Source organism: Myripristis murdjan, chromosome 7, assembly GCF_902150065.1.
Source record: "Myripristis murdjan chromosome 7, fMyrMur1.1, whole genome shotgun sequence".
Classification (NCBI taxonomy): Eukaryota; Metazoa; Chordata; class Actinopteri; order Holocentriformes; family Holocentridae; genus Myripristis; species Myripristis murdjan.
In genome coordinates this window covers 6,276,391-6,299,525 of record NC_043986.1, presented here as the reverse complement: position 1 = coordinate 6,299,525, position 23,135 = coordinate 6,276,391, and the positions used below count along the sequence as shown (strand labels likewise).

The 23,135-nt window shown below is 43.9% G+C and overlaps 1 protein-coding gene across 1 annotated transcript in view; it reads right to left on the bottom strand.

Annotated features, from left to right (window-relative positions):
* Nucleotides 1-17,417, bottom strand: part of ccm2l (CCM2 like scaffold protein) — a 19,511-nt gene extending 2,094 nt beyond the window's left edge. The window contains exons 1-10 of the mRNA XM_030055816.1: nt 17,187-17,417; nt 15,889-16,056; nt 15,686-15,769; nt 13,810-13,993; nt 12,525-13,219; nt 7,120-7,249; nt 6,912-6,975; nt 3,575-3,731; nt 2,155-2,293; nt 544-691 (exon numbers count right to left, since the gene is read on the bottom strand). Coding sequence (XP_029911676.1) covers nt 544-691; nt 2,155-2,293; nt 3,575-3,731; nt 6,912-6,975; nt 7,120-7,249; nt 12,525-13,219; nt 13,810-13,993; nt 15,686-15,769; nt 15,889-16,056; nt 17,187-17,216 — 1,799 coding nt within the window. The 5' untranslated portion in view covers nt 17,217-17,417. The remainder of the gene's footprint in view (nt 1-543; nt 692-2,154; nt 2,294-3,574; nt 3,732-6,911; nt 6,976-7,119; nt 7,250-12,524; nt 13,220-13,809; nt 13,994-15,685; nt 15,770-15,888; nt 16,057-17,186) is intronic.
* Nucleotides 17,418-23,135: the final 5,718 nt, after the last annotated feature.

Below are 23,135 nucleotides of genomic sequence, written 5' to 3'. Positions count from 1 at the left end.
GACAACTCCGACAATTTGGTGCATGTAGATAGATAGATAGATAGATAGATAGATAGATATACTTTATTGATCCCAACCAGGGAAATCCTGGTGTTCCAGCAGCAGCAGTAGAAACATATAATAAAGTTAAATAAAATAGAATAAAAGCTAAATATATACAATAAAGACTATAAAGGCTAAAAACTAAAAATATACAATAAGGGCTAAGCTAAGAAAAAGAGATATGAGATGTGAAATATACAGATGGTAATGAATATGAACTGCAACTGTGTTTATTTATCTATTGTATTATTCACTGCATTTGTATCATTAATTAATTAATTAATTAATTATTATTATTAGTATTTTTTTTTCTGTATTCAGTATATCTCATTGTATTCTAAAAGCCTGACCAGGGACAAAGACTGCAAATTAGCTGAAGCTAGACGTCTTTTATACATCACATTTTCCCTTTTTTGTGGCAATGTTGTATGTATCGCCCCTGTCAAATAAATATTAAAATAAAAATAAAAATAAATATACAGATGGAATTGAAGTACGCACCCTCGCATGGCGGTGGCCGACGTGCTGCTCATGCTGCGTTTGATGCGTCCGAAGCTGTCGGTTAAGATCCCGCCCTCCCGGATCCCGATGCCCTCCAGAAAACCCTCAAACACCCCGACGTCCTTGTCTGGGATGAACGGACGCATGCCTGAAAGGAAAAGGAAAAAAAAAAAAGAAAAAAAAAACACGAAGGAAAAGACGGAATGAGTGGAATAGTTTTTGTGCTTTCAGAAACTTTATGGAGGATCAACAAAAATAAAGTTTTTTACACCCGGTATTCACACGATCAGCTGTTGCTCTTAGTGTAATATCTACGAAATGCATAAACATCTTTTTTGCTGTTGTTTCTTCATTTCAGGTGATTTCCCTTTTTGTTTTTTGTTGTTTTTTTTTGTTTGTTTGTTTTTTCTCTTTCCTTCAGGTCATTTTCTCATAACGTAACTCATTTCTTCTTCATTTTGGTATCATCTCTCGCTGAGTTGCTCATCGCCTTTTTCCTCCAGCCGGCTGGCTCAGGTTTCAGAGGGTTTCTGCACGATGTGGAGGCCGAGAGCCACCCAGTGTGCTGCAGAGGTTCCCTCAAAAAGTTTAAAATCACATTCACTTCACCTTTCCTGAATGATTTAGAAACAAAATGAGTAAAGCGGTTCCTTGAGGCACAGAGCTTCGTTTGTAACTGTAAAGCCAGCGGATGAATTTAGGGACCGAAATCCTCGAGGATCTGGGGGATTTGGATGGAGGGAGGAGATTATTTTTTTTTTGGTGGGATGAACAAATCAGCTGAGTTAGAAATTAAATTCCACTTATTTTTTTTTATTTTATTTTATTATTTTTTTTGCTTCACTTACGGCACCTTTTCTGTTTTCGAGTTTTTGAAAAAACGGCATCTACACACGTCAAAGTGGATCAAATGACAGGCTATCCAATCAATCCTTTATATATCTGTGTGTGTGTGTGTGTGTGTGTGTGTGTGTGTGTGTGTGTGTAAGCAGAACATTAGGCAATACACTTAATAACCTGTGGTTTGTTTGAAGCGGTTGCCCTCTCTGTCACCCAGCCCGCTCACAGTCATGACGACACACAAACCAACTTTAGGAAGGAGCGGTTAGGAAGCAGAAGAGACACACAACCTCACTCTCTCACTCTCTCTCTCTCTGTCTCACACACACACACACACACACACTCTCTCTCTCTCTCTCTCTGTTTCCGCACACAAACAGGAAGTTGTGGTTTCCTCAGTTGTAGAAGATGTCAGAGCATAAGCTGTTAGGGCAAACACACACACACACACAGGTAAAGATATAGTCACATACGCACACACACACACACACACACACACACACACACACACACATTCAGTACAGCCTTTGAAATACTAACGTGTGGCTTCCCCATACAGTTTCAGTTGGTTAAAAGAGAAGTCATTGAGAAAACATCACACACACACACACACACACACACACATACACACAGCCATAGAAACTTGCAGGTGTAAATCAGAGCAGAAGTTCTGTCTCATTTAATTCAATTCAATTTAATTCTCTCTCTCTCTCTGTGTGTGTGTGTGTATCCGTGTGTGTGTGTGTGTGTGTGTGTGTGTGTGTGTCTCACCCAGCAGCAGGAACTTGCGGCTGTCTCCATACAGCTGCAGCAGTTCGGAGCAGAAGTGGTCGATGTTGGATCCCAGTCTGTATTCTCTGAGCAGCACGGCGAACTCCTGCAGCTCGGCCGGACTCAGCTTACTGCGCAGCTACACACACACACACACACACACACACACACACACACACACACACACACACACACAGGTAAGGACTGCCACCAGGCCCTCTCCAGTAAAGACAGTGTAAAATATCTCCCTTTCAAAAAAAAAAAATCTGCGTCTTAAGAAGTTTCACATTCAGAGTTTCCGTCTTGTCTCCAGAACTTTCTCAATCTCAGTCTCTAATCTCTAATCCGTCTTGAAAATGATGCGATGACAGTCTGTTACCAACTTTACGAACATTAATCCTAACAGTCAGAATGCAAGACAGCAGTGTGTGTGTGTGTGTGTGTGTGTGTGTGTATGCTCCACATGATAGTGACTGTGATAAAAAAAAAAAGGTGTGCAGCAGTAAAACCCCAAAAGTAAATAAATGAACAGAAATGAAATTATTCGACACATGACTCTCAGGCCGTGTCGTTTTCGAAAAGCCAATTTTAGATTTACACACAAAAATACAAAATAATACATTTTCATCTGCACAGGAGCATTTTTGAAAATCTCTGTACACACACGGACGCAAAAATGCACAAAGACGCTGAGGAGTGACTGCAGTTGTTTTCTCAATGACGTCCAAAAGTGAAGACAAAAGTGCATCCCAGGTGTTAAGTTTGAGTCCTGATCGCAGCGTCCCGGGTTCGAATCCGACCTCAGGCCGTTTGCTGCAGCTCGTCCTCTCTCTCTCTCTCTCTCTCCTGCCTTTCCCCTCTCTCTCTCTGCTCTCACTGCCAAATGAAGCAGAAACGCCAAGAAAAAAAAAAAAAAAAAGGAAAAGAAGTGCAGGATCAAAGCAGCATCTCCGTCCCACGGGGAGCATGAAGCAAAGCTGACGTCGCAGGAATCAAATTACTTCCTGTTCGCCGTCCACACCCCAAAACAAGAACGAAAAAAAAAAAAAAAGAAATCCACTGTGGAGAGAAATTTCCAAAAAATTGAGCTTTCACTGTGTTTTGGTGTCGACACAGACATGCACCGTCATCTCCATGTGGACGGAGCGCCCGTCAGCTGAGCGGTGTGAGTGTGTGTGTGTGTGTGTGACAGATGGTTTTACAACGTGACTGACTGGATCTACACACACACACACACACACACACACACCTCAAGCTTCTCACACATTTACACTTTAGCAGCTCACAGACTGTCCTCCAGTGTTCCTCAGCTGGTTGGTAGCAGATTGGTGATGAAACTGCAAAGCTTCAATAGGTCACACACACACACACACACACACACACACACACACACACACACACACACACACGGGGCCCTCACAGTGCTCATGTACTCCTGCATCAGCAGCAAAGCGGGGCTGCTGTCTCCGGCGTCGCTGGCGGACGTCAGACTGCGATGGGAGTCCTGCAGAGACAGAGACGAACTCTCGCTGTACGTCTCGCTGTAGTAGAGCTCGAAGGCTTCCTGAGAGCCGTCACTGTGGGCGAGAGACACAGAGACAGACAGACAGAGAGAGAGAGAGAGAGACTGACTAATTTATGCATCAGTAGAGAGACAGACAGGGGCAGAGGTGGGTAGTAACGAGTTACATTTACTCCGTTACATTCACTTGAGTAAGTTTTTGAAAAAAATGTACTTCTAGGAGTAGTTTTAAATCACTATACTTTTACTTTTACTTGAGTAGATTTGTGAAGAAAAAACTGTACTCTTACTCTGCTACATTAGGCTACACTGAGCTCGTTACTTTTATTCCCCCGCGTACAGATCATTTTAATGTTTTATTTTGTTAGAGAGAGAGAGAGAGAGAGACATAGATAGATAGATAGATAGATAGATATACTTTATTGATCCCAACCAGGGAAATCCTGGTGTTCCAGCAGCAACAGTAGAAACATATAATAAAGTTAAACTTTATTTATCCCGCAGGAAATTCACAGTTTTTCAGCAGTATCCACAGATTACAGATTAAGTAAATAAAAAAATATAAAAAAAAAAATAATAATAAAGAATAAGATCTAAGTACAACAGAATAAGATCTAAGTACAACCCAGTGTGCAAAAAGCCATGTGCAACAACAAAAAAAAAAAAAACTGAAAAAAAAATGTGTGCATGGGTGTATAAAATGTGCAAAGAGGTAGGTGAATGTGCAAATTTAGAGGAAATATACAGTATACACATGATAAATAGCAGTAAGCAATATAAACACTATAAACAAGGATTATAAAAAAAAATAGAAATATGAACAATTTAAACAGAAGTATTAACAATTTAAACAGCAGTGGAAATCCGCCGGGCTAAACCATGTGACTGTGTTTCACCAATCAAACGTAGCCGTAGCCGTGCACCCTCGTCACGTGACCGTACTCAATCTCAGCGGCGGGAGCGGGACGGGAGTTTACAGTTTTTTCACAGTCAGTCGGAGCGAATCAAATGAAAATGGCAGAATCAACGGTCAGCGGGTCATGTCTTCCTTTTAACTAAAAGACGTTTTTGTTCCTTTTAATCAGACATACGGATGTTTATTTACCATGACAGTTTTGGAGGTAACTTCCTCCTTCTTCAGAAAGGTCATTAAGGTTAAGGTTATTATTTTTATTATTTATTTTACTTGAAGATTATTTTAATTTAAGATATTTTTTGATTTAATTAATTTAAATGTATTATTTATACAAATTATTTTGTATTGTTGTCTGTCTGATTGAATGCTTGTGTTAAAAAATAAAGACATTACTCAACAGTTACTCAGTACTTGAGTAGTTTTTCCACCAAGTACTTTTTTACTCTTACTCAAGTAATTATTTGGATGAGTACTTTTTACTTCTACTTGAGTCATATTATTCTGAAGTAACAGTACTTTTACTAGAGTACAATTTTTGGCTACTCTACCCACCTCTGGACAGGGGGGAGAGGAGACAAAGACAGGGTGACTGGATGACAGACAGGCTCATTCAAAACAGCAGTAGCAATTCAGACTAGGGCTGTCCCGATGAATCGACTTAATCGATTACGTCACTGACGTAAGTACGTCGACACGTACAACATACCGTCAAGTTGTTGTCGAATACGTCGATTACACAATTTCCACAAACAGCGTACAGCAGACGCTCACGTTCATGAACAGAAGTGGAAAAAAACGGCAGAGGCTCCAGGTCCGAGCATTTTAGACGGAGCAGAAGGCAGCAGAGGCACCAAACAGCCAGAAAGACGTCAGAAGTGTGGAGATATTTTAAAGAGAAGCCAAATGACTCGGTTGTCTGCAGCCTTTGCAAAGCAGAGATGGCACCACAGCAGCACCACGGCGACGAGCGAGCAGCTGGAGCGGCGACATCCTAGTGCTGCTGGAGGACGACAGGAAGCAAAAAGCTGGACAATCGAAAGTCTAACTCACTAATTACCAACTAATGTGAATTTACGGGAACACGGCAGCATGAATGAGGTAAAGCAACACCACGCTGCTTTGAGAAACGAAACTTAATGATGCACGTTAATACGTCGCTCATAACAAAAACAAAAAAACTTGAAAAATTTATTGTTTGACTAATCAACTAATCGTCAAAATAGTTGATAGATTAATCCAGAGAAAAATAACATTTAGGACAGCCCTAATTCAAACCGAATCTTGTGTGATCAGGTGATTTCTTCTGATTAACCCTATAAAGCCTGAAGTATGAAAGAATTGGCAGAAAATTCCAATTTTTTGAACTTGAACCCTTTATTTAGTCCTATAACAAAATATATATATAAAAAAGAAATTCAAAAAGTGTTGTTGTATGTTATTACATGACCTTTCTGTTGTATGATATATGATATGTACTTGAAGTGCCAATGGTATGGTCCAGGGTGAACAGGGGAAGTGTTCAAAGGTATCCAACAGTATTTTGGTCAAGTATTGATTAAACTGAAAACGAAAAACAGAATTGAAAATGTGTATCATATATGATACAAATGGCTTTATAGGGTTAAAGCCCCTGACACACCACGCCTAAGTTTCTGTCTGGCCCCTCGGGACCCATCTTGGACTTGTCCTGTCCTTTCAGACGTCATCAGCTCTAAACAGCGTCCCGGCTGATTCAGCACGGTGAATCGATTGGAAACAGCTTTCTGATTGGCTGTCCGGTCTGAGTGCATCAGGGCGTGAGGAGAGAAATGGTAACTCGCAAAAGGAGCTAACTGGGGTAAACGCCACCTCCTCCACAATCAAAGAGCCTCAGGAGACGCAGAAAGATGCAGAGACGCAGACACTGATTGGATAGCCCTAGTTTGTTTCTAATTTCTTTGACAGTGCTGCCCCCTCCTGGCATGGAGAGGTATTTCCCCTCAGCAGGTGCAGAGCGTGCTGCATGTTGGCCAGCTGGAGTCACGAGTGCAAAGATGCTGGAGAGCTAAAGAAAGGTCATTCATTGTCGGTGGCGCCAATGGCAAGGTAAGCTTTTTTTCTGCCTAGCAACATCTCTGCGGCAGGAGCCAATGGAAACAGAGCAAGACTAAAAAAAAAAAAAAAAAACTTTTATATTGTTCGAAATGTTGAGAGGAACAAGGTCCAAAAATTTCCCGCAGTGACCATGGGACATTAGACTTGGTCATAACCTGTACCGAGGCATGTCACACACACACACACACACACACACACACACACACACACACACACACTACTCACTAGGAGCTGCAGCAGCTGAACTCAGCGTCGTAGCTGTAAGACATGTCCGTCAGACAGCTGTCACCTGCAGAGAGAATCATAATAATAAATAAAAAAAAACAAATAGTAAATGGTTATAATAAATAATAAAGTAAGGCGCTGCTGGTTGTTTCACTTGTTTTGATCCAGTTGGGACCGACAGAAACACAGAACTGGACCCGCCACTCACTCCTCTGCAGCCAGTAGCGGTCGGGCATGGTGTAGTGAAACCCGGCTCTGTCCACACACTCGATGGTCTGGTGACCGTAGATGATCTGGAACATCTGGCAGATGAGAGAACAGTATTCCTCCGCAGCGTCCTGCACACACACACACATACACACACACACACACACAGATACACACACACATTTATGTGACAAGAAAAAGCTGTAGTCATAAGCCAGACGTAAAACCAAACAACAGTCACAACATAATTACCGCTATAATTAAAACATAATTACATACAGTTAATCAAAAATTAATTATATATTAAATTAACTGTTTAGGCAGCATGATTTATAACCCTAATAACTTCTATTTCTGCTTGTCAGACTTTAGAGGTTTGTTCAGTTTGTTCTGCAGGCTGAGGTGTATGGATGAGTGCTGCCAAGTTAAATAAAAATTAAGGAAAAAAAAAAAAAAATCAAGAATGTAAATTGTACCAAAATATAAACTGCAGTCGAATACCACAAAGTTTGGAACAGAGTTACTGAAAACTGATGACATAAGGAAAACTCCCTGGCTTTTTTGAATCTTACCTGATAAAGACCCTGTTACAAAAAAGAACAAAACTAAACCACTGAAACTAATAAAAACTAAACTATACTAGCAATCCTGCTTTAGAAAACTAATTAAAATTAACCTGAAATTGAAAACAAAAAGTCAAAACCAGTTGAAAAAAAAAAATAATAATGAAAAATGCAAAACTATGGTAACCTTGGTGGGTGGGAGGCACAAAAATGTAGAAATTATATTCAGGTTGGCATCAGGTTTGGTCACGTCGGAGTTATTTTAGTGTAAAATGACGGACCTGCTGTCTGCTGTGGGCAGCGTCCTATACGGTGATGGAGTTTACGTGACGACACTGAAGGCAACACGTAGGTTACTTCAGGTTGTAAATGTGACCTGGTGATGGAGGACGAGCAAAATCTGGGGCTCGGACACAAAAAAAACGAACGCCTGTCGGGTTCAGGTTGGTCTTCCCTTACGAAACAAAAATATATTGCAGTATATTGGAAAATATCATGTGATATATTAGATAATACATTTCCATATATGGGAACTAGTCTTTATATTTTCCAATTATTGCAATATCTGAAATGCACAATTACTTATGTATTATTCCATGTATTAAAATATATTGATGCAATATACTGTATTTAAACATATTGTATTATGTGTGTTTCACCAGTATATTATTCCATGTATTGCTAAGACATTTTCAAATACATAACATATGAATATATTGTAATTCCATATATTAAATGTAATATCTTGTAATACATTGTAATATATTTCATGTAATATATTGGTAAATATATTTTCTTTCCGTAAGGGTTGGTAACCATGGTCTTGTCTCGGGTCGGGTTTAGACAGAAACATGCGGTCCGATCCGAACTCTGAACCTGAATGCATCACAATCAAGACTTTAGGAGGCTCCTCTGGCAGACGGTGACGTGCTGTGATTTTCTTTGCTGACGACGCGTCCATCTCCGTTAGATTTGTCTCGGTCGTGATGGAGAGAGAGGCACGGAGAGGCAGCAGAACGGGTTTCTTTGGCCCGTTCTGATTCGGACAAAGACAAACAAAACAAATGAAATGCAGAACAAACGGACGGACGGACGGACGGACGGACGGACGGACGCCCCATCAGACGGGCTGAGAGCAGCTTAAGATGCTGACAGGCCTCAATGTGCTGAATAAACACATCACAGTACGGGACAACTGAGTCAACTGTACAGTTTATCCACAGCGCACACACACACACACACACACACACACACACACACACACACACACACACACACACACACACACACACACACAGCATGGTGATGGTAGTACATTTCAACAATGACAAACTAATCCTGCCAATAAAAACATATTGCTCCGGGGATCAGCTTAACAATGGCTGAGGATAAACCTCTCAGTCACTCTCTCTCTCTCTCTCTCTCTCTCTCTCTCTCTCTCTCTCTCTCTCTCTCTCTCTCTCTCTCTCTCACACACACACACACACACACACTCACAAACAAACAGCACACAACACTGTTGCATAAGCTGAGCCATTACATCACAGTGCGAAGTCGCAGTTACAGCAGAGTAGCTTTGTCATTGAATATGCGTGTGTGTGTGTGTGTGTGTCTGTGTGTGTGTGCGTGTGTGTGTGTGTGGTGCCCTACTTTCCGCTGTACGACACACACGGAGAGAGCCAAATGATTCGTCAACCCTTATTAGAGAAAGATCCAGGGCAGCGCCACTTTTATTTTTTCATGTGGGAAATTGGGAAAAGGCTCGTCCTCACGCTCTGAGGCTGGAGTGAGGAGAGGAGCTCAGACAGCACGACAGTTTCTAACGAGACAGACAGGCAGACAGACAGACAGACACACAGACAGACAGACAGACAGACACACAGACACACAGAAAGACAACAGACAGACAGACAGACAGACAGACAGACACACAGACAACAGACAGACAGACAGACAGACACACAGACACACAGAAAGACAACAGACAGACAGACAGACAGACAGCAGACAGACAGACAGACAACAGGCACACAGACACACAGACATTCAGACAGATGACAGACAGACAGACAACAGACAGACACACAGACAGACAGACAACAGACACACAGACAGACAGACAGACAGACAACAGACACACAGACAGACAGACAACAGACAGACAGGCAGACAGACAGACAGACAGACAGACACACACACAGACACACAGAAAGACAACAGACAGACAGACAGACAGACAGCAGACAGACAGACAGACAACAGGCACACAGACACACAGACATTCAGACAGATGACAGACAGACAGACAACAGACAGACACACAGACAGACAGACAACAGACACACAGACAGACAGACAACAGACACACAGACAGACAGCAGACAGACGACAGACAGACAGACAACAGGCACACAGAAAGACAACAGACAGACAGACAGACAGACAGCAGACAGACACACAGACAGACAACAGACAGACAGACACACAGACAGACAACAGGCACACAGAAAGACAACAGACAGACAGACAGACAGACAGACAGCAGACAGACACACAGACAGACAACAGACAGACAGACACACAGACAGACAGAAAGACACACAGACATACAGACAGATGACAGACAGACAGACAGACAGACAGACAGACAGCAGACACACAGACAGACAGACAGACAACATACAGACAGACAGACACACAGACAGACAACAGACAGCAGACACACAGACAGACAGACAGACAACAGACACACAAACAGACACACAGACAGACAACAGACAGACAGACACACAGACAGACAGAAAGACACACAGACATACAGACAGATGACAGACAGACAGACAGCAGACAGACACACAGACAGACAGACAACAGACACACAGACAGACAGACAGACAACAGACACACAAACAGACACACAGACAGACAGACAGACACACAGACAGACAGACAACAGACACACAGACAGACAGACAGACAACATACAGACAGACACACAGACAGACAGACAGACGGGTCATGTCTGCGTGTCAGTGGTTGTTGAAAATGAATCTCTTTCTTCCTGTTTTGGCCTCCTGTCCACCTCCTGCTCTCTCACTCCAAACACCTTTTAGTGTTCAAACTAAAATCTTGTAAATGAGGAACTTTGGCGTTTTCGGTGAACAGGCTGCATTGTAATCAGGCAGCTGTTTGGGCGGCTGAGGGGTCCTGCATCACACAACAGTGCTGCTGTCAACAGTGATTGATCCGGGACAGCGAGACAGCAAGGCGGCGGCGACGGCGGCCATCTCTTCCAAAGATGAAACGTCTCCTGTTTCCCGCCGTCAGCCTCATCTGCGTCTATCGAGTTCCTCCTCCTCCTGCTCGAGGCCGACCTGCGCTTCCCGTGTTCATCCCTGCCCTCCTCCTGCACACGTGGTCCCATTCAGAGCTTCAGATTTGACCTCTAACTATTAAAAAAATGACGAGGCTCATTTGTTTGAGGAACACATATTGAAATATGCATGATCCCAGTGTAATGTTCTAATGTTCAGTGTCATTCTGTTGGTCTTTTCAAAATTTGTATCGTATTTGTAGTGTACTTATCTTGTAGTGTATTTATTGTACTGAGCCACTGGATGCTGAGATTTCCCTCCAGGATCAAGAAAATATCTATCTATCTATCTATCTATCTATCTATCTATCTATCTATCTATCTATCTGTGGTGATCAGCTAAGTCAGGTGACACTTTGGTGCAGATGTGATGCCCACTAAAGTGTAATCACATTTGTGATAATTTTTGTAATTGCAAAATTATTATTATTTTTTTAACATCTACTAATATGTATTTAACCTGTCTCCACCAACACTGCACTAAACTATTTAATGTACATAGCAGGAGTCATTTGCGTGTGATCGCCAGCGGGGGGCAGTGTGCGTCCGCCGCATCCGGGGGGGGGGACTTTGCGTCAGTTTGGTCCGTTTTCCGGCCTTCCTGCCGAGTGAAGGAGATGAGCGGTCATACTGTTCCCGTGTCTCATTTATGTCTCCTGTTTACAGGTTAGTGAACTTGAATGTTGGGAGGAGAGAGTGGTTATTAGTATGTTAACATGTTGTGTATTTTGGTGTCCAGCATTGGGCTTGTTTTGTGGGTGTGTGGACGTGTGCGGGTGCGGGGTTGGCCGTGTGTGTGTTGTGGGCTGGTGTCCGTGTTTTCGCGCTCTATGGCGTCGCCTGTTTCCGTGCTGTGCCGCGGCAGGCCGAGTTTTGTGTTGCTCCCCGAACATTTTTTTTGTTAAGCCTGGGTATTGTTTGAAGGTGTCAGATTGTGTTGAGTGCTAAAACCCGATTCCATGGGCTGTTATAGCTAGGTAAAAAGCTGATGTTAAAAATTGGTTTTATGTGTATTAGAACTGGTTAAAAATATTTTTTTAAAAAAACGACTAGCTCATACATTTTTGGAGGGATTTAAGTAGCAGAAGCTATGTATTATTTTCATTTGAAAAACAACTTATAGTGTGACAGTGGATATTGTCATGTTGATTTATGAGATATTGTCATGTTGATTTATGAGATATTGTCATGTTGATTTATAAGAAATTGTCATGTTGATTTATGAGAAAATATGTTTTAATAAATGAACCCTTCCTCTTCCTGCCGAGTGAAGGAGATGAGCGGTCATACTGTTCCCGTGTCTCATTTATGTCTCCTGTTTACAGGACATCAACTGTTAATGAGGTCCTAGCCGGTACCTGTAACACAGACCTGTCCTCTGTTTTATATGAAGTAACTGCCACTTTAGCTTCGCAGCAGCTGACTCCTCCTCCTCCTCCTCCTCCTGTGGGGCTCCTGCCTCAGACTCACCCTGCTCTCCACAGACAGGATCACCAGGTTGCAGTAGGCGTCGGGGCAGGGCGTCGGCTCCAGCGGGTTGTGGTTCCTCCTCTCCCAGCTCCCGTAGCTCCGCCCCCTCTCCCAGCTGCCCGTGCAGGCCTGCCGCCGCTCCCAGCTCCCTGCGCCTCCTCCTCCCCCTCCTCCCCCACCCCCTGCTCCTCCCGCCCCTCTCTTCTCCCAGCTGCCTCCTCCCACCTTCCCTCCTCCTGCTCCCGCTCCTCCTGCCCCGTGCCTCCTCTCCCAGCTGCCTCCGCCTCCTCTGCACCGCTTCTCCCAGCTGCCTCCTCCTCCCACCCCCCAGCTCCCGCTCATCGGCCTCCCCCGGCGGTTCTCCCAGCTCCCCCCCGGCTTGCAGCCCTGCTGCCTCCTCTCCCAGCTCCCTCCCACCCTCTTCCTCTCTAAACTCCCTCCTCCACCTCGCTCTCCTCCTCCTCCTCCTCCTCTCTCTGCTCCCTCTCTCTCCAGGTTCTTGTTTTTGTCATGGCTGCTCCTGGACAGCGACGGCCTCCAGTCGACGCCGCAGATGGTGTGCCGGCGCTCCATGGTGCCCCCCGCAGGCCGCGGGTCGCCGCTGCAGCTCACCGTCTGCCGCCGGCTGTCGATGCCCGTCGGTTTCTTCCTCTCCAGGCTGTCGCCCCCGGCAACCACCGTGTCCACGTTCAGACCTGGAGGGGCCGCAGTTTATGTTTTTGTTATATGCAGTGATGGAAAGAGTACTACAAACATCTACTCACATAGAAGTACTCTCACTCTGCTGGTATCTGACTGCAGTAGAAGTAGAAGTACTGTTCCTCTGCTGGTATCTGACAGCAGTAGAAGTAGAAGTACTGTTCCTCTGCTGGTATCTGACTGCAGTACAAGTAGAAGTACTCTCACTCTGCCGGTATCTGACCGCAGTAGAAGTAGAAGTACTCTCACTCTGCTGGTATCTGACTGCAGTAGAAGTAGAAGTACTGTTCCTCTGCTGGTATCTGACTGCAGTAGAAGTAGAAGTACTCTCACTCTGCTGGTATCTGACTGCAGTACAAGTAGAAGTACTGTTCCTCTGCTGGTATCTGACTGCAGTACAAGTAGAAGTACTGTTCCTCTGCTGGTATCTGACCGCAGTACAAGTAGAAGTAGTGCAGTAAAAGTCTCCTGCTCACTACATGCTTTTAAAGGGGCATTACGCTCAACTGAAGTGAGAACCCTGTAGACTCAACTGACACATCAGGTGACGGTTGAGTCCACGTGGTTCTCATCATCAGGGTCCCACCTGTCTTGAGCACCAGCAGGTGCAGCGCGTCGTCCCGCAGGTAGGAGGCGGCGGCGAGCTCGTGCGTGGGGATCCTCAGCAGCAGCTTCTCGTTGTCCCTCCAGGTGAGCAGCAGGCAGCGAGCAGACAGACTCAGGATGCAGTCCTGATCCAGGCTGGAGCTCAGAGGGAGCACCCTGAGCTGCTGCTCACACACACACACACACACACACACACACACACACACACAGGAACACACACACACACACACACACACACACACATACACACAGGAACACACACACAAACAGGAACACAAACACAGGAACACACACACACAGGAACACACACACACACACACACAAGCACACACACACACACACACACACACACACAGGAACACACACACACACACATATATACAGACACACACACACACACACACACACACACATATATATACAGACGCACAGGAACACACACACAGGAACACACACACACAGGAACACACACACACACACACACACACACACACACACACAGGAACACACACACACACACACACACATATACATATATACAGACACACATACACACACAGGCACACAGACACACACACACACACACACGTGTGCGTGCGCACACACACACACAGGCACACACAGAAACACACACAAATACACGTACACACATACACACGAATGCACACACACACTCGCACACATGCACAGAAATACACACATGCACACACGCACACAAATGTGCACACACACACACACCCACACCCACACATAGATTGGTAATTAGATTAGATAGATTGGTAATTGATTATTAATCATTAAAGCAGTTAATTATTGATCAGTAACTGGGAGCTAAAGCTGACAGTCATTTATTGACTGATTACTTGATCAGTAAACTGTTAGTTAGCTATAGGTTATTGATTACTGACACTGGCAGCAGTGATAGGCTATTGATTACTGACCCTGGCAGCAGTGATAGGCTATTGATTACTGACCCTGGCAGCAGTGATAGGTTATTGATTACTGACCCTGGCACTAGTGATAGGTTATTGATTACTGATCCATGCAGCAGTGATAGGCTATTGATTACTGACCCTGGCAGTGATGATAGGTTATTGATTACTGACACTGGCAGCAGTGATAGGTTATTGATTACTGACCCTGGCACTAGTGATAGGTTATTGATTACTGATCCATGCAGCAGTGATAGGCTATTGATTACTGACCCTGGCAGTGATGATAGGTTATTGATTACTGACACTGGCAGCAGTGATAGGCTATTGATTACTGACCCTGGCAGTGATGATAGGTTATTGATTACTGACCCTGGCAGCAGTGATAGGTTATTGATTACTGACCCTGGCTCTAGTGATAGGTTATTGCAGTGATAGGTTATTGATTACTGACCCTGGCACTAGTGATAGATTATTGATTACCTACCCTGCAGTGATAGGTTATTGATTACTGACCCTGGCAGCAGTGATAGGTTATTGATTACTGACCCTGGCACTAGTGATAGGTTATTGATTACTGATCCGTGCAGTAGTGATAGGTTATTGATTACTGACCCTGGCAGCAGTGATAGGTTATTGATTACTGACCCTGGCTCTAGTGATAGGTTATTGCAGTGATAGGTTATTGATTACTGACCCTGGCACTAGTGATAGATTATTGATTACCTACCCTGCAGTGATAGGTTATTGATTACTGACCCTGGCAGCAGTGATAGGTTATTGATTACTGACCCTGGCACTAGTGATAGGTTATTGATTACTGATCCGTGCAGTAGTGATAGGTTATTGATTACTGACCCTGGCAGCAGTGATAGGTTATTGATTACTGACCCTGGCAGCAGTGATAGGTTATTGATTACTGACCCTGGCAGTGTCCAATAGCTGAAGCAGCTCGTCTCGGCTGGAAGGGTTCAGTGACACCGACACCCAAGTCAGGTGACCCAGGAACTGGGAGGGGCGAGAGGTCAGAGGTCAAACTCATGTCAAGCAGGTGGACTTACCAACTCTGTTCTTCTCTTTCTTAGTGAAATTCTTTTCTACTGTGCTCTACTCTGCTCCTCTCGCACCTTGACCTCCTTCTCCACGTAGTCGAAAATGAGTCTCTCGGGGTGGATCAGGTAGTCGGGGGGGTAGAGCGGCACCGTGTGCAGCGGCCGCCGGTACACGCTGCCGCGATCCGCCGGCCTGCGAGCCGACTTGGACCAGACCAGCCGCTTGATGGGAGACACGAACCCCTGGGCGAGAGACACCGAGACACAGAGGGAGAGAGAGAGAGAGAGAGAGAGTTATTATTCTTTATAAATAACATGTAACACAGTAATTTATCAACCTGAATTTTGTTTTCTGCATTTGTGTGTCACAACAAAAAAAAGAGAAAGAAATAATATTTTAATTTGATTTTTAAATGTTCTTCCACTTGATTTTGTTTTTTTTTCTTTTTTTTGGTTGTTTTGTTTCTCCCTCGTCTTTCTAACAAAGCTCATCTGAATTTCAATTTCAGCAGAAAAAAGAGACTCAAATTGTGTCCACCTACATGCCTCAGCATCCTGTGTGTGTGTGTGTGTGTGTGTGTGTGTGTGTGTGTGTGCGTGTGTCTTTGTGGGGAACTGTCAGCAATCACTCCTCTCCTGTCAATCACAGCTGGGATAGCACAGTGCAGATGGACAGCTATAGCACGCACACACAAACACACACAAACACACACACACGTTTACTGCTGCTTACAGGCAGCAGATGGATGCACAATACTCTAATATGCAAACACAAACACACACACACACTAACAGAAATACACATATCTGCAGTTATCAACACACAATTCTCACTTTCATGATCATGTTAGGGTCACAGGGAACTGTGACCTCTGACCTTTGACCCACAAGATGCATATTCATATTGTTCTGGGAAATGCAGTTTAGTCTGCTGGAAGTTTATTTTACTGGAAAAATGTTTACTATTTTTCATGTTTTAGCTCCAGCTGCTCTGTTTCTGCATGGAAAAGCTTCTCCTGCAGAGGAACTCGTACCTCCGGCCGTCAGATAAATGTGGAGCAGGAAAAAGAACAAGATTTCCCTCTGAAATGTGGAGCAGGAAACGCAGAAAGTCTCACTAAAATCAAAATATTTGAGCAGCGTTTTCCTCGTTATCGCTTCTGTCCTTTACAGGCCGCCGTAAACTGCAGTTACTTCGTGTTGCCGACAGAGGACGATGAAAATCACAGATGTCTTACGCCACTATAATCGGGTATTAAAATCTGACAGAATTAGCTTTAAAAGAAATTAAAAAAATAATCTTTATCCAAAAATATGAGAATCATATGGAACATCGATGTGGAAACTCGGAGGCTGAGAAAAGCCGAACTGACCTTCTTGGGTTTCTTGGGTTCGTAGTCCATCGTGGAGCGGTGGAGCGTGGTGCTGCTTTCAGGCCGGTGTCAGCTGAGTCCGGTGCCGGCGAGACCCCCCGTCGCTCTTCTTCGCTGTTTTTATTTTTAGTTTTGTGTTCTGTGCGTCTCACTCTGTTGGTTTTTCCATCGCCGCTCCGTCTCGGCTGCTGCTCTTATTTTAGCTTCTGAGTCTTGGCTGCCTCGCTCTTGTTCTGCGTCTCTTGTTCTCTCTCTCTCTCTCTCTGCTGTGATTGTTGTTCCCGCTCTCCTGGGGCCCCACACACACACCTAAATACATCACACACACACACACACACACACACACACACACACAAACACACACACATAAACACACTCATATACAGGGGAGAACAGGAAGCAGAGGAAACCCACTTCCTGTCCGAGAGGAAACTCCACCAGAGTCTGATAAGGCCCATTCTCTCTGCCACACACACACACACACACACACACACACACACACTCTCTCTCTTGCACCTTTAATCCAGTAAACCCACATTCAGTTTGAACTTTACTACAATGAAACCTCTCTTTTCTTCTTTTTCACGAATAAATTATAATCCAAACCGCATGCACACTCATTCACACCGACATTATCTACAACAGGGACTTATTGAGTTTATGAAACTTATTGGCTTATTGAAGTTACCATCACAGCAACTACAGTACAGTATATGTATATATTTAAAATAAACATGCATTTTTTAAAAGGAAAGAAAAGCATATTTAAAACTCATATTTAACATTTTCAACGCTGCCAGTCTCATTTATTTATTTTGAATTTTAGCGGAGATCCCGAGGTTTCCAAAGATCCCAAACATGTGTCTAAAATGATGCACGAGACATGTAGATATTCTCTATGTGATGTGATTCTGCCGCCATAAAACACAATATGGATGTGACGCTGTTCTGTGATGTGGGAGAAATAAGTTTTTGTCTTTAACTTTATTTATGGGGCGTTTTAAAGGGAAATCCGAGTCTAAGGGGTTCAGATGAACTTATATTTAAAAAGAGACGCAGCTGTGTTTTTATTTTATTTCCAAACTGGAAGTCAGGTGTCATGTTGTCGCAGTTATGACTCAGCGGTGACCGACACTCGGCGGGTTTTCTGCCTTTCTGATCAGATGATCAGAGATAAATGATGGATGTCTGTGGCTCCTCTGCCTCTCGGCGCCGAGCGGAGGCGGACTCTGACTCGCTGCTCATTTTCACAGCATTTTTTTAAATTTAGGAAGCTTTCCTTTGAGAGAAAAAAAAAAAAAAAAAAAACAGCCTTTAAATTTAGTCCACTGAGTCAGGCTGTGTTGAATTTAGTGCTTTATTTTTTTTACTGACTAAAACGGTCTAAAATGAGCCTTGACAGCTAAAATAGTTACATGACAGTGGTACCATAACACGTTCACACATTCACACGTTCACACTTTAACAGGCCGGCCTCAGAATAGAAAAACACAGCACATGTGTGTGTGTGTGTGTGTGTGTGTGTGTGTGTGTGAAATATTTTGCTATTTTTTTCAAGTTAGTCTAAATCTGTAATCTTCGATTAAACAGTCAGTTTTGGTGAGTGTAAAGTCAGAAACATTACATTTAAAGGAACAGTTCACCCAAAAAGAAGAGGAAACTGAAGAAGAAGAGGAAGGAGATGGTGATGTTTATGACAAAGAAGAAGAAGAAGAAGAAGAGAAGAAGAAGAAAAGAAGAAGAACGAAGAAAAGGAAAATGATGAGGAAGAAGAAATAGAAGACAGATGACAAAGAAGATGCAGAAGAGGCCAGAAGAAGAAGAAGAATAAATGAAGAAGATGATGAAGAAGAAGAAGTTGAAGATGATGAAGAGTGATGAAGAAGAACTAGAACAAGAAAGAGAAGAAGAAATTAAGAAGATGATGATGATGAATAAGCAGAAGATGATGATGAAGAGTGATGAAAAAGAACAAGAACAAGAGAAGAGGAAGAAGACGATGTTGATGATGATGAACATTATGATGAAGATGAAGAAATAGAAGAAGAAGAAGACGATGATGATGATGATGATGATGATGATGATGATGATGATGATGAACATTATGATGAAGATGAAGAAACAGAAGAACATGATGATGGTGAACATTATGATGAAGATGAAGAAATGGAAGAAGAAGAAGATGATGAACGTTATGATGAAGATGAAGAAATGGAGGAAGAAGAAAATGATGAGGAAGAAGAAACAGAAGACGAAGATGACAAAGAAGAAGGAGAAGAGGCAGAAGAAGAAGAAAATGAAGAAGAGGATGAAAAAGAAGATCATGATGATGATGAAGTGGAAGATCATGATGAGTGATGAAGAAGAACTAGACCACGAAAGAGAAGAAGATGATGATGAACATTATGAAGAAGAAGAAGAAGAAGAAGAGGAAGAAGAAGAAGAAGAAGAAGAAGAAGAAGAAGAAGAAGAAGAAAAGAAGAAGAAGAAGATGATGATAGAGAAATAGAAGAAATAGAAGAAGAGGAAGAAGAAGAACAAGAAGAAGTTTCCCCTCTCATGTAAACCCAGATCAGTGTGGTGGAGCTGGATGGAGATGTTTTGTTTTGTGTAGCTCAGACTGTCTACATTCTTCTGTTTTGTTTTATAGACGGACGTGTTTGATTCATGTCACTGAGCCTCTGAGAGACGGCGTGACGGGGCCCTCTGATGACCCTCTGGGGGCCCTCTGGTGGCCCTCTGGGGGCCCTCTGGTGGCCCTCTGGTGGCCCTCTGGGGGCCCTCTGGTGGCCCTCTGGAGACCCTCTGGAGACCCTCTGGAGACCCTCTGGTGGCCCTGTGGTGGCCGTCTGGTGGCCCTCTCGGGACCCTCTGGTGGCCCTCTGGGGGCCCTCTGGTGGCCACGGGGGCCTTCAGCAGGCCCTTTGTTCGCTGAGGCATCAGGCCGGCCCTGCCTGAGGCGCTTCTCCCCCTCCACTCCTCCCTGCCGCTCAGCTTGTGTATGTGGAGAGAGAGAGAGAGGAAAGGAGAGAGTGCATGGTGGTCGAGCGAGTTTAAGAGTGAATGAAGAGAGGGAGTGGCCCTCTCCTGTGTTCGGTGCAGTAACACACGATGTGCCTGAACACACCGGAGCACTGAACACCAGCTTTTCTGTTCACACTGATCAAACTGGACTTTGGGTACTTAGGATCCTAACAGGAGAGCCCCCTACGTCCGTGTTGAAGGATTCTGTGACGAGACTAACCGCTGCTGCCACCAGATCCATGTTATTGATCCATAGTGTATGTTGGTCTTCAGCTGCAGTGAGCAGGTCTGGCCACAAGGAGGCGGTGCTGCGACAAAGACGGACTGTGAGAGAAGGTCAGGGGAAAAAAAAGCCAACAGATTTTTCATCTTTAAGTCATTTATCTGATGTCATTGTCTCGCTCAGGAGCGTTTCAAGTTTCAAGTGAACACATGACCTGTGTGTCAGAGCTCACACACACACACACACACACACACACACACACACACACACACACACACTGATCGACAAAGTTGCAGCACACAAGTATACATCATGTATACATTGAAAAAAAAAAAACAAAAAAAAAAAACGGAGATGCACCAAAAACACAGAACTGGAGACCAAAGTGTCACACAGTTTTATAACACACACACACACACACACACATACACACAAAGCATGCCAACACTCCCTGTCTATGTGTGTGTGTATGATGGTGGATGCTGTCTAGGGACAACACACAAATACTACTTGAACTTTTCTGAAAGATGTGCATGTCCATGCGTGCACGCACACACACACACACACACAAACACACACCTATTGTCAGGGAAACCACTCCATGGCGACCAGAGGGCTAATGGCTTAACGATCGGCCAGTTACCTTGGCAACGGGAGACAAAGATGGGGCATTTATCTTTTGAGTGGCTTTTTCTCGTCCTGCTCTCTCTCCCTCTCTCTCTCCCTCTCTCTCTGTCTCTCTCTCTCTCTGTCTCTCTCTCTCTCTCTCTCTTTCTCTCTCTCTCCCTCTGTCTCTCTCTCTCTCTGAGCTTTGAGAGACATGGCCGGGGGCTCGACTGTGTCAGAACAAACAGAGAAAATACAAAGAGCTTGGCTCCAAAATGAGGTTTCTGCCAACAGACTCTGAAGAAACGACTGACAGGAAAAACCACAAACACATTACGTTAGTCTTCAGTCTTTTAACGGAGAGTAGTGTAAAAAAAAAAAAAAGAAAAAAAAAAAAGAAACCAAATGAAAAATTCTGTGTCAAGTATTCAAGTATAGTGGACGTAAGTCTGACAAAAAAAAAAAAAAAAAAAAAAAAAAAAACAACCAAAAACTAAACTCAGAGCTAGCTGCCTGCTTGCTGGCTATTATTTTGCTAAATAATAATAAGAGTTCTTTACTATAATTTGCAAAATTACTGTACCAATTTTATATCCTCTACAAGAGATGAAGCCAGTGTCCAATGATTAAATTCAAGATTCAGTATGCAAAACCTTAGTGAACCTATCCGGTGCTGTAAAAATGACATGACCTACCTGGATAAACGCTTCCACATGGAGTGTGAAAGCTTAAAAAGTGGAACTGACATATGAGTTCAACAAAAACGTTATAAAAAAATATTATAACGTCATCACCACCGCATTAATTTGGGGACATTAGTGTAGTTACACCATAAGGCAAACCAGACCCTCAATGATCAGCCTCTCCTCTTCGTTCTCCACAGTTTCCCAGCAGGTGGCGTCAGTCAGGTAAATCCACTGTGCTGCTTTCTGGCACACAACAGGCAGAGGGTGCTGTTCTTCCAGAGCAAACGGAGCTGAGGCTTTTTCAGAGTTTCTGCCAGCTCCTGGTGGATGCTGGAAGGAGGGAAAAATCACTTCCAACATGTTGATCCTCAACATGCAGGGATGGTGGTTGGGTCTGTCCTGCGCATGATTATTGTCACCATGATGACAAAGGTCCTCTGACCTGAACCGCAACATTACCCTGACCTTAACCAAGTAACCACGGCACCCCACAGCTTGTGGCATATCTCCTGCTGTCGGTAGGGGGCACTAATTGACTGCGTTTACACAGACTTTAGTATCCTCTTAAGACCCGAGCTCTTGATATGCATATGATTCTATTTTGGCTTATTGGACCCTGATAAGTATAAAAACTAAGAATTGTCTTTTTACATGGTGTAATTTAAGAGAAAAATGATGGTTATTCATATCCCTGTATACATGATAAATACTAGTAACCCGTTTTCTGATCACTGCATCTCTGCGCAGGAACGTGTTACGTCTTTTACGTCTTTTATTTACGACAGATTGAGCGGGAAGTGTGATATATTTATTATATGTAGAAGTCAGACAAACATGAGACCTCTGTGGCTTCTAGCGGGCTTAGCATTAGTAAATCCTCAGTAGTGCTTCTTCAGTATTTTCCACCACGACCTAACTTGTTCAGCAGTGCGAGGTGGAAAACCAGCGTCACGTAGCTTGTCCGAAACAGGTCGGCATTTCTGTGTCTTCTGCCATCTAAACACGTATGGCGCTTTTCCGCTAGCACCTACTCAGCTCCACTCGGCTCGGCTCGGCTCTACTCAGTACGACCGAAACCGAGGCGAGCCGAGTGGAGCCAAGTAGGTGCTAGCGGAAAAACGTCAGTAGTTATGTTGAGTTCTTTAATTATTTTCAGGCAAAATTAAGTCTCTTCTCTTTGTTGCTCCAAAAATGGGAAGCTCTCGTTGCCGCCATGTCGCTCGTTTATCTGGTGCGTCACTCTGGCGCCTGCGCACACAGTGGGCAGCCGTCAGAAACTGGGATAAGGCGTGTACATGCTCCAGTATCCCGGCTTCTATCGGAATACTCCAGGTGGCAAAACCGGGTTTCAAAACCGGGATAAGGTCATAACCCGGTTTCTGAATTCGGGATATGGTGTTTACATGCACA